The sequence below is a fragment of the Cyanistes caeruleus genome, chromosome 6, assembly GCF_971803275.1.
Source record: "Cyanistes caeruleus chromosome 6, bCyaCae1.hap1.1, whole genome shotgun sequence".
Lineage (NCBI taxonomy): Eukaryota > Metazoa > Chordata > Aves > Passeriformes > Paridae > Cyanistes > Cyanistes caeruleus.
Window position 1 is genome coordinate 11,087,703 of NC_141706.1, and position 16,117 is coordinate 11,103,819.

The window sequence follows — 16,117 nt, forward strand, 5'->3', positions numbered from 1 at the left end:
CTGTAACATTTGGTTCACTCTGGTTTGGTTACACCTGAAGCCATAGGAAAGTTTGTGGTTTGGTTTTTCCCCCCAGAGACAGAGGTGAAATTATTTAGGAACATGTTGGAAGAGCTTGGAGCAGCTCCTTAATTAAGAATTCTATTTAGTTTATATTATTTAATCCTTTAATTTCATATGAGGATTCTTCCATTTTTCTTTTTCTTTCTCTCCTACCCCAAGCCTTGTGGCATTTCATGGTTGGTTTGTTTTTTTTAAAACAAGAAAGTCTAATAAATATCAAAGTTCATAGTGAAAAACCTGTTTTTGCAGGTATACTCCATCCTCCCAGCTCCGTAGTCAAGAGGATGCAAAGGAATGGCTCCGGTCCCATTCAGCAGGAGGACTGCAGGACACTGCTACCAATTCTCCATTTTCATCTGGATCCAGCATAACATCACCCTCTGGAACTAGATTTAACTTCTCGCAGCTTGGTGAATAATTATCTGTTTGAATAATCACGGCAATGCATTGTATGTCCTGAAAACAGCATGTTACACAAGATAATTTTCTTTCAGCAACTCCACCTGAGGAGGCACCTTCATTGAAATGAGTGTGACTAATTAGCATTATCTTGTATGCCCAAAGGTGCCATACTTTAAGTAACTTTGAAACTGCTTCTCTGGGAGTAATCAGATTCCTTAATACAAATTGTGAGCTTTATAAAATATTCAGTAGAGCTGTCAGTTAATATCACATATTGGGGGTGCTTCAAGCACATAAGATGTTGCCTGCTGTACAGTAATAATTCTCTAAAATCCAAGCATTTTACATACTGTATATGCCAGTCTCATCAGTCTGGAATTTTATCTTTGTCTTTTTCAAGTGGCTTGTTGGAAAATTGCAGAAAGCTCAATCAAGCAATGTATAAAAGTCAGGAGAGTTTCAAGTCAGAAAAACTGTCATTCCTTCACTCAATCTCATTTAAAAATGTGTTTTAAATGAAGGAAACAATAAAAGCTGATTGGCAGGAAGCATTGCAGGTTTTAGCTGACTCTATCAGCAGTTGAAATAATCTGATTTAAAGTGCTAGTGATGCTCATCTCTGGTGGGCTGGTTAAATACGACTTACTTGCTTTGCAATTTCTTCAGATTTGTAAATTTTGTCTTTAAGTAACACTTGGAAAGAAAGCACCTGTTTGTTTATGACTTTCAGAATCCTCTCCATAGTAATAATTATTATTTAAAATAATTATATTGTTTATGATAACTTATATATAACTAGTTTATATATAATAATTATGTGCAAAATAGTTAAGCTTGTGAACTTCTTGGGTGAATTTGGAGCAGATTGCACCATCACTTACTTCTAGTGTAGTCTTGATTTGTGGTAATGACATTCTAGAGCCTTTCTTTGATTGTTCTGGAAAGAAACACATTCAGTAAGCGGCTTTAAATAAATTGACACTTATCAAAATTTCAGCTGAATAAACACATAGCGTGGCTATATTTCCAACAGCTAGCAAACTGTCACGAAGGTTCATGAAATTTTTTTTAAAAAGTAACCAAAAAGTGTTGTCATAGGCCCAAAAATAGAACTCTTTATGTGGAGTTTTGGAGATTATTTGTATTAGCTTCAAAAGCTATTTGGCCACAAACAGCAGTGAATAAAAAAAAAACCAAAAAAGAAAATATGTTTTTCTATGTTCTTAAGAAGAGAGCTTAGAGATTTTGGAGTTAAGAGGGGTCATTGGATTTAAGAGCAAATGATTGTATGAAAGTCCAGCACCTGTAAACTGAATTATTGTGTCTTCTACAATAGTCTTTATCAGTTGATGATCTATATAGAAACAGGTAATGACAGCACACTACGAGGAACCTGACCAGATGAACAGTGATTTTGTTCTCTTTTTTTACCCACAAACCAACAAATAGTTTAATAGTTTAAATAGTAGGCATAATTTTAGCAGAGAAGTTCTTTCAAGAAATGCAAGATTGGAGTACTTTTAACACTGGCTGGGAGAATATTTGCTTTCAAGGCAAAACTAATATTTTACAGTTCTCAGGACATAGTGGAAGGAAAGTTCTGAAATATACAACTATTAGGAAATTAAAGCTATTTATATTTGTAACTAAAATACATAGAAAAATGTAATTTTCTTAGAGCTTGAAGGCTTTGAAGAAGGTAAGTCCTGCTCCGTATAGACAAAATACTACAGCTTTTGTAGAAGAACAGTTCCAAAATAATTGAAGGGTTAATTAGCTCATGCCTGGGAGCTGTTAGTGAGGTGACTGAGCTTGTTTGTGGAAGCACGGACATATCACCCCGTGTTTGACCTCATTTTACTTGAGTTTTTACATTCACTAGCTTAGCGTGCTTACCTCTTACTTGAAAAACAATGAAGCCTGGAGAAGATGATATCGAAAGTTTGTGTCTTGAAGTAGGGGGGAAAAAAGTTTACTGGTAGTTGCACAAAAAAAAAAAAAAGTATGGAAATCTGTGTTTCCTGGAGTAACTGTGTGTTTGTTGCTGGCTTTGCAGCAAGCCCCACAAGTGCGGCACAGATGAGCCTGTCCAACCCCAGCATGCTGCGCACACACAGCCTGTCCAACGCAGACGGGCCCTACGACCCCTATGGTGACACGCGCCTCCGCAACAGCTCCATGTCCCTGGATGAGAAGAGCCGCACCATGAGCCGCTCCGGCTCCTTCCGCGACGGCTTTGAGGAGGGTCAGTAAAGTCCCGTGGTGCTAGGAATGCTCTAGGAGTGGCATTCTCACGGGAACTCAGCGCTTTTCAGGTCAAACACAGCTTTCTCAGCTCTCAGTGTTCGGTCAAACCATAGTCCTTGTCACAGTTGTTCTGATTGTAGAATCAGAGTGTTGGAAGAGACCCACAAGGATCATCAAATCCAGCTCCTGGCCCTGCCCAGGATGCCCCAACAATCACACCATGTGCCCAAGAGCATTGTCCAAACATTCCTAAAACTCTGCCAGTTTTGTTGCTGTGACCACCCCCCTGGGGAGCCTGTTCCAGTGCCCCATCAGGTTTTGGGGGTGATTTTCCTGATGTCCAAACTAAACCTCCCCTGACATAACTTCAGGACATTCTCTCAGGTCCTATCACTTGTCACTAGAAAGAATGATGATGTTTATTCAATGTTTGTTTTGGTCAGACACAGGAAATAAGTATTGTACCTAGACCTTGACTTTTCAAGAAATGGCTTAAACATATCCTGTGCTTCATTTTTAGTGCTCTATGAATGACTAATTCATGCTTAGAGTCAGCCTGTTAGTGTTTCTTCAATAGGGGTATTCTGAACTTGCACCTCCACAGTTCTGCTTATAGCATAGATAATTGATACCAGTTGGACTGTTTCTATCCCAGTAATTTTTCCAGTATTTAATCTGTACTCAAATTGTCTTTGCTTTTCATTTCTGTTGAATGTCCTGGCTTGATACAATAGATCTTCCAAAGAAAGGAATTGAGTAGTTCTTCAAAACATCTAAGCTTGTGTTTTTAGTGCTTCATCATCTTTTCAAATATAACCACACCTGATAAAAAGAACCCATGTAAATATAATTTTAAAAAGCATTTACCTTTAAATGAATATTTAGTTTGGTTGCTCCTGATCAGGCATCCCTGTGGCTGTAGCAGGAGTGGCTGTGAGCACACATTAAAATCCTCAAGTATTGCACTTGTGAAAAGTCAAGCATGGAGTGGTTCATAGGAAACTCTTTCAACATTAACTCTTCGAGTCTTAAATCTCCTTTCTGGCAAGGGTTGGGGGCTTGATTGTACTTTACAGATCACACAGGCCTTTGATGACTCTTTCCTCTGCTTCTGAAGAGCTGCACTTACTCAGCACCATTAATACCAGTGTCCCATGGTTGCTGCTCCCCAAGAGCTAGGCATGCACAGGACCCAGACTTCAGTGCTTGCAGAAGCATTTGTGAGCCACAAAGTGCCCTCCTGGAGATTCTGGTTACCCCATCATGTTTTTATGCCATTGGAAGAGGTGGAAAACATTGGATATGGCTCTGGAAAGATTAATTAATTGGTTATTGAATTTAATCAATCTGACATCAGTATAAACTGTATTTTAGAGGTCTGTGGCTGAGGATTTTCATTAGAGGTTGAAAATTATTAGAATAATGCTGTAGGGCTAAAAGCTGGGTCATTGCAGGGATTAACCTTTCTTTGCTCTCAGAAGGCTGAATGATCATAAACAGTCGAAGACTGCCAGATGCTCAGTCAGTCAAGTTCCATACTGTGATGAAGTCATGCTCTTAATAAATTGTCCTCTAATATAATCTGTAAAGGAATTTGAATCACTGCATCTGTGTCACACTTCAGTGATTTACTGGAAGAGCTACTGCAGCAAAACTTACTTCGGTTTTATTGAAGACATCCTCCAAAAAATTGTAGCCTTAATCTTTTAACTGTGCTGAAGATTGCAGCAAATCCATTTTGGCACATTGGAGGTTAAGCTCTTCCTTGTAGTTCAGAAATTCTTGTCCAGCAGAGAGGCTAGTTTGGATAAACATTTAATAAATATTGCATGTTTGAATATTGCATATTGAATGGTTTATACCACTAAAAAAAAAAAAAAAAAAAAGGAAAATTTGAAAATAGTTAGGTGAAATGTTCTATTAAGCACTTTCGATTGATTTGGAAAAAAAGTAATGGAAATGAAGTCCAAGAAATATCCACTAAGTTATGGACTTGAAAGTGGTTGGAAAATACCACTTTTGTATCTGAGGAATGAATCTGACCCTACAGTGGACATGCTGAAGATCCTTTTCAGATTTTCTTCCATTTTTCACACCTAAAAGGATAATAATATTTTATCAGATGGATTGAATGTTTAGGTGTAGTCTCTGTACTTTTTTCTTTAGGAGAAAAAATCAGTTCCCTGGCTGTAGAAAAGGCAGGAGTCACCTGCTTACTAGCTCCTGCTTATTTCTTAGGGAATCACAAGGTCTAAGTGATCAAGTGCTTCTAAATATAGTAGAGATTTGCCTTCACTTTGAAAGAATAGATTAAAAAAATATTATAGAAATTTAAATTTGTGGTTAATGAACAAATTGATTTTATACAATCATTGAGTGTCAATGAAGCACAAATCCAGGTCTTAAATAAAGCTTACCAACCTACTTCTTTATTATTTCCTAGCACATAAGATAACGAGATATTTGTTTCTCATTAACTTCAGCAGGGCCAGGATTTATTCTGTAAAGCCTTTTTTTCTCTTGTCTTTGGGTGTGAAGTGCAGTCATGCATGCAAGTCATCTTGCAGTACATAACTCTTGTGACAGACAGGGTTAAGGGCTGTGGAAGTGCCAGCAGGAACACCTTTCAAACTCTCCAGAACTGCATGGGGAAAAAATATAGCATAAAAATTGCATGGTCTCTTGGCTCTCCAGTTTCCCCACTCCCCCAGCCAACAGTCTTCCCCAGGAGCTGAGCTCCACCCTGATACTTCAGCCTCCAAGAGCAAAAAAAAAATTAAGTCCATTATCATTGGGATATAAATTGTTATTCCTTTTGCTGCTACTGACTGCATGCAACACCAGTTCTTCTTTCTGTTTTCTGGGCAGATGATCACGGCTAGGAGCCTTTCTTTTCTAAAAATTATACATGCTTCCCTGTGCATTTACAGTGCTTTAAAATAATAGCTCCAGACCAATTTGGGTTTGTAGCCTGCGTGCAGATGCATGCTGGCTGCAAAAAACAGGAATTGTATCACGAGCCTGCCTTCAGGCCCCTAATTAAATAGCCTTCAAGTAGCCATCTGCAGATACATTAAAAAGAAATTGCACAAATATATTAACTCCTTAGTTTTCCTTGAAATGAGACATCTGAAATGATTCACAGGATCAAACGATGCACATGAGTCACCATTCATGGAGGAATTTAAGAGCCATGCAGATGTGGCACTCGGGGACATAGTTTAGTGATCACCTTGACAGTGCTGGATTAATGGTTGGGCTGGATAATTTTAGATGTCTTTTCCAGCCTAAATAAATCTATGGTTCTATGTGATGGTGATGTTTCACAAGGCAAGAGTAGGATTCCCAGAGTCATATGTTCTTTCCTTTTTTTTCTCATTTCGAGTCTTCTCTCCTGTATTAAAATCCCAATGTGATCTTAAAAATTCCAGCTGATTCTAACTCAAAGATGTGTGTGACCAAGTCCATGATAAAGGTTTCTGTTTCCTCTCTGTCCAGCTGGTAGGGCTCTTTTTTGGTTACATCTCTTTTAGGAAAAGAATTCAACAAGGAAGAATATAGGGAGGCAGACCAGAAAATAATATTATATTCCCTGTATGGGTCCATTTGTGGCCTTGTGCAATATTTCTTCACTTTGGGCATTCCATCTTGAAAATCTTAAAGGGAAAATGCAAATAAAGAAAAGTGAGAAGATCTTAAGCACAGAACATCTATTATACAAAATCAAAATCTTAAGCTTGGAAAATGATGGCTGAAGGGATGTGTATTGAATTTGTTTTGTTGTTGAGATTGGTTATCCATTCCTTCTCTTAGCACAGTGGCATGGAGGCACTCAAAGAACTTACTGATTCAGCAGCAGGTCTAAAACAACTGCAAAGAATTACATTTCTGAACACAAGAAAATTTTTCATTACAGACAAAATGTATCAGCAGGTTCAGTAGCAGTTAAGTGAGTTAATGGTAGAGAAGTCACAGCAGGCAAAATAATGGTCTGACTGCAGTTTCCATCCCTGGAATTTCCATCTTTGCTGATTCCCAGAAGGTGCAAAGATGTACCTGGGGAATAATCACTGTGTATCTGTCTCTTTTCATTCTTTTCAGTAAACATGAGCTGTGGTTGCACCCAAGGTTGGAACACATCATTAGACAGAGCCTGGCTCTGACTCACGCCACTTATTTTTATGTTCTTAGTGGAGTATAGTCCTTAATGCCTAACTAGAAAGATCATTTTAATTGAAAATATGATTACCCAGAGAAAGCAAATGGATGTGATGTTCTTTTTTTTACTTTCTTGTGGGTTTTTTAAATTGTCTTACATTCCTTCAGAAGCCAACTTAGACCTTGTTTACTTCTCTTTCCCGTATTGCCTTAGGATATAATGTCAGTGGGAAAGCAGAATCCATTTATTGCAAATGTAGAATTGCAGTAGGTAATTAGACCAAAATGGCAGCTTTCCTAAACTTTTTTTTTTTTGTGGCTGGAGGATTTAGGAAAAGAAAAAGTGATTTTATGCTTTTTTATATGATTTGTGTTCGGTTACCTGAGTTTTGAATTGAAGTTTCAGTTCAATACTGTTAGTTTCTAAAAATAAAGGAAAAGTAATTTTGCATGTTTCAGGAGCAGAAAGAATAGCTTCATGTACTTCTTTTCAATAGCATAATAGAGAATGAAATGATGTTATATTTATATGTAAACCCTGATGTCTGAGTGATGGTAACAACCTTCAGAATCACAGAATAGTTAGGGTTGGAAGGGACTTCTGAAGATCATCTACACCATCTGTGTATATGTATGTCCTTTATTGATTTTAAATGCAAAAATTGCTTGAAACTTATCCTTTTCCAGAAAGTTTTGTAGCCATGTTTTCACTGTTAATTTCTTTATGAGAGAACAAATTTTGCCATGTTAAAAAATGTTGTTGCTTTAAAGAAAGACCAAGAAATCCTGCAGGGAAAGGGAATGTTCGGTTTATTGATGCACTGATACAGCTCCCTTAAGTCAGCAGAAGGAAGATACAGCTGCATTTAGATAACAATTCACAGGGCCAAAATTGTTGACAATGTGGTTTTATCCTAGGTCCTCCACATTTTCTCCTGGAGCATCTGGTTACAACACAGGTGTTGTGATTTTCTCAGGACATTCCCATCCTGAAAAATAAAGAAACCCTGTCAGTCTCATCTAAAACTGAAGATTAAATACTTAGATTTAATTTTGTAATCTCTTTTGCATTTCTTGGGGTTTTTTTAATCTTGAGTAAGCCTTTTTGCAAGAATTTTAAGATAACTGTCCAGAGAAATATGTATCTCTGAACAGATCTTCATCAAAACTTTTTTAAACTTTCTTGGCCACACCTAATTTTCCCAAACAAACAAGTATTATGAGAATTTTAAAACAGCTTTACTAAATCCAAGGTTATGGATCATATATAACTGGACACAGATTCTTCAAACCATACATTATTGGTGCAAAAATATAATTAAGTTTATGATGATGGATGATGAAATCTGTGAAAGTATTTCTTCAATAGATTTGTGGTTGACAGTGGATGATTTATGACGATTCCATTCTGTGGTTAGTGCACTTATATTCATTGTGCTTATTTTCTTTCCTTTAGTGCATGGTTCTTCTCTCTCTTTGGTGTCCAGTACGTCATCTATTTATTCAACAGTGAGTATAATGAAATGGAGAGTTTATTTATTCATCAAAATTATTGAATTGACTGGTCTTGCTATTTAGTTTTGCCATTCAAGGAGGAGGAAAAAAGCAGTTTTCATTTGACTGTGTTCTGAATGTTAGCTACAAAAGGAATATTTATGTTTTTGAAGATGCCTGTGGGTATTTAGCAGTATCCTCATTAAACACAGACTTCAATGGCCTAAAAGCAGCCATTGATTTTTAGAGTCTGTATTTTATGCTGTGCTAAGTAGGTTTTGCTACAAAGCCCCTCAGTAGATAGGAGATTTGAACTTCATTACTTATAGCACCCCAAAATTTGCTGAATAAAGTCATCCCATCCTTCTATTAATGTATTGCTACTAAGGAAGTTTAAGTCCACTTTTAATGCACAGATATTAATAATTCTAAAAAAAGGCCATTTAGTCGCTATGCCAGTAACATTTTCTCCACAAGAAGATATTCATTAAGGCTAAAATAAGGCTTTCAAACAGGAGATTGAAAATACAGGGGAGCACTCAGAGCTTCAGGTTCCTGTGCTTGCTGCATGAGTGGCCCCAGTAGTGTGTTTGGATAGGTGTAATTTTCCTGGAGGCTGTTAACAGGCATGTTTACTTAGAAACAGTGGAGTGTGTGACCTCCTACCCCATACTTCTCCTTAGCTGATAATTGTGGTTAGAAACAGGCCTTAGTAGCCACAATTCTATCATGCTGACCACAGTGGATGGTCAGTACATCCACTTGGCACCCTCACAACTGGCTGTGTGTCCTCACTTTTTCATTGCCGCAGTGCTTAGGTAGCACCCAAGTGGGAGGAATTTCACAATTTTTTTTCACATCACTGGAATGCAAAAATGTGGCCTCCTTCCCATGGAGACCTGAGCATGGGATGAAGAGAATTGCCTAGGATCAGCCAAGTTCTGTGGCAGTCCTGGTTCTTCAGAGCCTCAAGCAGTCCCTTATGAACAGAGCCAGGACTTCTTGCTTCTGTGATTGAGATGAGAGGTGCACTGGTCAGCAGGCTGGGAGGTGGAGCCCAAACTCCTTCCTGCAGAAGGAAGTACCTCCAGCAGCCTATTTTCTTTTTCCTTGAGAGTAATTAGGAAATGAAATTAGACTGAATATGGATGTGGGAATCCAAAATAAGGAATTCACATTAGAGATTTTGAAATACAAAAAGAGAATTTGCATAAATTTGTCAGTCTGGTTATGTTGTAATATCCTCATATACTTCCTTTTATTTTACAGCCTGAAGAGAAGTGCCAGTCAGAGGTAAGAGCACATCCTCTTTGCAAGCATAAATGACACTCTGCACTGTGTGTCTTGCTGTTTTATTTCTCCTTGTTATGATGCACTGAGGTGTTCTCCTAAAACCCGCAGATTCGCAAGCTGCGGAGAGAATTGGATGCATCCCAAGAAAAAGTGTCAGCTCTGACAACTCAGCTGACTGCTAATGTGAGTACAACTCTGAGCAAACATTAACCTGGAATGCATTTAATGCAGCAACTACTACCCGTATTTTTTAAGTGACAAAAAGATATCATATATATAATATTCAGTTCATATTACTGATGTGTTTAAAGAAATAACTGCATGCATGTGTGAGACATGTCCAAAAATAGCATCCTCTGCCCTATTAAATTATCTTACACCTTTCTTTAAAAAATGAGTTATAATATTAAATTGGCTTTGTACGTATGTGAGCCATTCTAAAGTGCGGAGAAATAATTGAGGACGGGTTTTTTTAATAAATAAAATGTCTTGCTTTGACATTTGGATGGCATGAGATAGAGATTATGATTAGTAGGAGTAAAAGTTAATAGAAACTTAGACTGAAATGCATTATGTTTTTCTGTTGCATAAAGATGAGGGTTAATGGCATAATAGATAATACAGGCGTAGGGGGCTCTGGAAACTAATTTAAAGTTAAGCCTAAAGAATGGAGATACCTGACTTTTTGTCAGTGTAGACAATACTTCTGCTTGTTCCTTTCAGGAATTTGAGGGATAAGTAATTTAAGATACTCGGGGGAAAAAGGGTACTAGGAATCCAAGAGGTGTTGAGGCAATATTGTATGACTCTGAGCAAGTTTATTTGTGTGTTCTGTGCTACAGTCACAGATAGCTACAACACAGAAGCTTGCAAGGAGAATAAGCAATTCTAGAGTAAATAAGATGCAGATGAATAGTCAGCAGATCAGATCATACTGACATTCTGGTTTATGGGAATGAATAAACATAAGAACATGTGCTGCTTGAAGGGGACATTCCTCTCCATCAGCTCTTTGAATCTTTAGGGGGAGTGCAAAGCTTGGGGTAGGAAAGGACAGGTTTCACCTAAGCAGTATCACAGGAAAGGTTCAAGGGAAAATCTGTGCTGTCCACTGCAGGCATCAGAGTGCTTTGTCCAGCTTGAAAATGGGCTGGAAAACAAAGAACACAGTTATAACAGAAAAGTCAAATAAAAGGGCTTTGACTGCATGAAACCACCTAGTCACTGTCCCAAGAGGAAAAGGAAACAGTTTAAACATCTTGCAAAAGTTAAAATTTGTATTTGCCTTTCAAATACAAAGTGGATGCATACATGAATTGGTTTTCCCACAGAAGTTTCTTTTATTGTGGGAAAGCAGGACCAGATTCTCTTGCATAGGTTTTTAATGATGTTGTTAAATAACCCAGCTTGTTTCCTTCACACAAAAAACTTGTCAGCTGAGCAGCTCATATGGCTCTGCCTTGGCTTTATTGCATTCTCCTTCCCACAGTTCAGGGTCACTGGGCTGGTGCTCAGCTCAGGCTTCTCGCTGCCTGGCCCAGCTGCTCTTCATCTGCTCAAGAATTTCTGTGTGGTTACTACTACTCTTCGCAGAGAACAGTTTTTAATGTACACCCCTGTATGTTTTTGTTTGGATTGGGGTCTTTTGGGGTTTTGTAGGTTTTTCTTGTGGGCTTTTCTCAAAAAAGTTAACCTATCATTTATTATTTTGATAATATTCTATTTTTGCTTAGTTCCTTTTAAAATTTTGCAGTGTTTTATTCATGCTATTTAAACGTCTTAGACTTGAGCCTGCCCTTCATTTGTCCATAAACTGGCTACAGACACGTTGCTATAACTGTCCTAGTATTAAATTTCAGTTTCTAATCACCTCCTTCCAGAGAACATGCCCTCTTTCCACGTGAAAGGCAATGCTTGTTCTCAAAAAGATCGAGATTAATAAATATTGTTAGTTAAGACACTTGAACATTTCCTTTAGACATGATTCCTTTAATAAAAGGCAATTAAAACTTAGACAATTCAAATTAATCTCTTCAATCTACAATTTTTTTTCAGAGTTTCCTTGCATAGACACTGCAATTGTTGATGCTTCTCAAGCATCAAGGGCATGAATTTGAAAACATTTTTGCTCCAGCTGTGGAAAGTGAAGATACATTTTTTTCCATAGCTCACTGAACGATTTTGAGATAGGAATAATTGCAAGATCCGGTTTTGAAAGAGCAGCTGGTTTTTAGGGCTCAGGTCAAAGCACTGAGAGTTTGTATCCTGTTACTAACCCATGCACTCCTGCTTGCCTGTTTATTTTCAGCTTTTAAAAAGTAATGCTGAGGATCACTGGATATCAGCTTTGTTGTTCCCTGTTCATCTTCCCCAAAAGAAGCTGTGCACTCTATGTTTTTAAAATAAATATTTAGATTTTCTTATGTGTGTAGTGTTGGGTTTTGAATTACTTTTTGCCATTTTCTCACAGTTTCAGCTCTGCTTATTTTCATTGGGGTATCCCCATGTTATTGTACTGCTCATGCTTGTTTTCATTGTGAATGTGAGAACAGTTATTTAGGATAAGTCAACTGTGTGCTGCTGCTGAATGAGTCTGGAATAGCTCTGTGAAAAGTTTTGCTATTCTGTATTTTTTCAGGTGAGAAAATGACCTTTTCTGCTTGGAAAGATTTTACAGTTTTACTTGTCACTGTGCTTATAGAATTAATTTTAATAGATAAATAAAGCTATTTTTTTCTATCATGTGTAGATTATTATGGCTAATGAGACCAGTATCTATTGAAATATACCTGTGATCAGTTATATGTGTGTGCATGCATATGAATGGCCATTGAACAGTGCCATGTCATGTATCTAGAAATACAGTTTCTTGCGTTCTTTTCCATCTTCTCAATCTGTTTTTCCTTCTTTTTGCTTCTCAGTCATTTTCAGTTCCTAGCTGGTGCCTTTCCTGTAATGGACACTGCATTCTCCATGCTTCCTGGGAAAAAGAGTCAACATTCTTCTCCCAGGAAACACAGAGAAATCTTTCTTTTCTTTCCTTGGGAAATGAAAATAGGGTAATTGGCCAAGCAGCAGGAATTTTGGATGATATGTAGCAAGGTGCGCTCAAATATTGGAGGAGTCTTTGAGTTAGATAGAGGTATATCAGCTGGCAAAGCATCTGTTCTTCTGTTCTCCTGGTGGGATAAACACAGTGAGAACCTCCATCCCTGTGACTGCCAGTATCTTTTTGCCTTAGTTATCCACAAGGAAAATAGTGGCTTAGTTGGAGGGAAGTTTCTGCCTGACTTTTCTCTATACAAAACCTTGATTTATATTTTATTGTTGGCAAGCATTTTCATAATGTAACTCTACTCATTTGACCTTTTCTAAGCAGTGTTGCTTTCTCTGCACCATTTATACAACAAACATTAAATACCTGCAGAAATACTCCTTTTGGGGGGAAGAGAACAAACTTGTGTGTGGTTTGATTTTAGGCTCACCTGGTGGCAGCATTTGAGCAGAGCCTGGGGAACATGACGATCCGACTGCAGAGCCTGACCATGACAGCAGAACAAAAGGCAAGCTTCAAAAGGGTTTGGGAAGTCTTCATTTCTGTTTCCAGCATTGTTGCCTGTGCTCCTGTAGCTGTGGTGGGGGGGAAAAGTCACATACACAATTTGCCTGACCTCCCTCATTTGTGGTGACAGAGTAAAATATAATAAATAATTTGTATAAAACAATCACATTTTCTGCTCTGGGATTTTGTGGTGACTGATCAGGTTGTTCCTATCAATTGTTGCTTTGGACACAAGTCTTCAGTATTACATATTTCTGCAATATATTTCATCCCAATGCATCCATACATGGGCATGTTTGAAAGAAACACCAAGAATACCTACAAGACTAGTGGCACCATAGTGTTTTTGGACAGTATACATGAATAGACATTATTTCTGCATTATAGAATACATGAATTTTTTTCTATCATAGTACCCAAGCTATTTTGCACCCTGTTGAGAGTGTGCTTCCCCAGGTATCCCAAACCTCATTTTCACCTCCTTGTACATATACCATAAATTCACTATGAACTACCAAAACTTAGATGGAAAATCAGCTTCTTTGGAGTTCTTCTTCCATATGTTTTTTCTTCCTAATTCAAGGACTCGGAACTGAATGAGTTACGGAAGACAATTGAACTCCTGAAGAAACAAAATGCTGCTGCTCAGGCTGCCATCAATGGAGTCATCAATACACCTGAGCTTAACTGCAAAGGTGAGAGACAAGCACCACATACAAAGACCCCAGGGCTCTCCAGTGAGACTTCAGTCCTCTGGATAATAGCTGATATAACCATTAGAGCTGTCCCGAGACCAGAGTAACCCAGTAATTTACTGGGATAAATTGCTGAAGGAAAAGTTTGAAGCACCTCAGATTTTAACCTCATCACAGGAAACAAGGATTTGAAATACGCAATACATCCATTGGGATAAGTGATTGTCTGAGTGCTGGGTTTCCTAAATGTTCCTTCAGGATTGCATGATTAATACCATTCATCACATTTCCTAAATAACTTTGACACTGCCTCCATTCATATCCAGGTCCTGGAGCTGCTCAGCCCACGGACCTACGGATCCGGAGGCAGCACTCCTCAGACAGCGTCTCCAGCATTAACAGTGCTACTAGCCACTCCAGTGTGGGCAGCAACATTGAGAGTGACTCCAAGAAAAAGAAGAGGAAGAATTGGGTGAGTGTGTTTTAGCAGACTGTGAGGTTTATGTGAAATTGTCAGGACATGCATAGTAAAATCCACCCGGCTGCTCCTTCCTGCCTCATACAGCAGGTCAGCACAAGGACTCTGCACTGCTTAAATCCTGGGTAAACTTTCCTGTGAAGGCTTAATTGAGTTGTAAGTGATGTATATCCTTGTGTTGACTCTGCATAGGATTGAATTTTAGCTTGGCAGCTAAAAGGCCAGTCTTAAATTAGAAATAGCTGTCGAAGATCATTTCTGGCTAAAGGTGAAATTCAGCCCCTTAAAGAAAATGTGGCATCTGTCATTAAAGTAAAGCAAACACACAAGAGAAGATCATTCTTGTGGGTTTTGTCTTTTTTTTTATCTCATAGGGCTTTCTTAAAAGTGAACATATTAAACACTTTAATAACTCTTTGTCCAGCATTAACTTGGAGTTCTAAAAATAATATAAAAAAAATACTGATCTTTAAAATTTTTTTGTGACAGACATCTCTTTTGGAAGTTTTTGCAATACTTACCTGTCATTTCCCATTTTTCCCTCTTTGCTCATCACGTACTATGTACAAGGTACCTTGTACTGGAGGAAAGGTACATTATCTTCAACTCCATTTTCAATTAGACCATAACTGCCTTAGTTACCTAGTCTGACTGTAGTTTGGACTGAAGTCCTAGATCCTTTATTGTAGCAGTAAAATAACCCCTTTCTTCCCATTGAATTAAGTCTCCCTGGGTCCCTTGGATATACAGGTAAATCTGTAGAGATGCAAAATGGGGTTAGAGATGGTAAGAGCTTCATTCTTATTTGCACATTATCCTCTCAGAAATGTTGATGAAACTCGTGAACTGTCAGAAAGAGCTTCCTGAACAAGTTCTGGCTTTTATTTCTCTCTTATCTCAGAGGTTTCATTTTGGTATCTCTTGGTATTGCCAGCTGCTTCACAAAAGAAGCATTTCTGCTCTGCCACTTAAAGAATTGGTTGAATAGAAAAAAAATCTCCAAATCTTTCTTGTGCTGTACATTAGTATAAAGACAGTAAATGGTTGTAATTTCTAAATATCTAGCAACCCTTAGTTTGTGACACAAAACATTTTTAGTCATTAAGCATTGGTTATGATAAACACTTTATAAAATTCTTGTTTAGCTTCTATTCTTTATTATTGTAACATAGTGGATATGGTCCTTCTTCAGCCTACATTTCTCATTCATCAGATAAGTATTTTTGAAGAAGGTTAAGGGAACATTTCTGTATTAAAAAGATAAATAAATAATAAAGCTTTCATGAAGTAGAAGAAACAGGACAGTATTTTTATGTTGTTATTAAAAATGAGTTCATCATTGCTGTGAAATGAAGACTGGAAATTAAAACGCTACTGGGAAAAATATGTGAGTTGTATCTGATTCACACATTCTTTATTCCACCAGTGCTGAGGAAGTTCTCAGCCAAGATCTTTGTGTTCTGTGTAGAAGCAATGCAGCTGTCCATCCAGAACCGAAGCATCAGATTTTCAACTCTTCTTATTGTAGGAGTCTTTGTCTAGCTTAAAAACAGCTTCCATCTCATATTATGCCAGCATGTGCACAGTATGCAATTTGCAGTGGCATTAAAAGGTGTACACAGAGTATCCTGAGTGGGAAGGGAGCCAGGAGGATCAAGTCCAGACCTTGATTCCATGGGGATTTAACCTTTAGGGCTCCTTGAAAGTGAAACTAAGTATCTGAGA

At 37.9% G+C, this 16,117-nt stretch overlaps 1 protein-coding gene across 5 annotated transcripts in view; it reads left to right on the top strand.

Annotated features, from left to right (window-relative positions):
• The window catches only part of NAV2 (neuron navigator 2), a 204,813-nt gene that overhangs the window by 173,260 nt on the left and 15,436 nt on the right, over positions 1-16,117 (top strand). For 4 of the 5 annotated variants that reach the window (XM_086893008.1, XM_086893011.1, XM_086893005.1 and 1 more), the window contains 8 exons: positions 313-473; positions 2,522-2,710; positions 8,327-8,379; positions 9,634-9,657; positions 9,766-9,840; positions 13,137-13,220; positions 13,803-13,914; positions 14,241-14,386. In XM_086893008.1, the coding sequence (XP_086749134.1) occupies positions 313-473; positions 2,522-2,710; positions 8,327-8,379; positions 9,634-9,657; positions 9,766-9,840; positions 13,137-13,220; positions 13,803-13,914; positions 14,241-14,386 (844 nt within the window). Of the gene's footprint in view, positions 1-312; positions 474-2,521; positions 2,711-8,326; positions 8,380-9,633; positions 9,658-9,765; positions 9,841-13,136; positions 13,221-13,802; positions 13,915-14,240; positions 14,393-16,117 lie in introns of all 5 variants that reach the window. The other variant, XM_086893010.1, reaches the window with a different exon arrangement.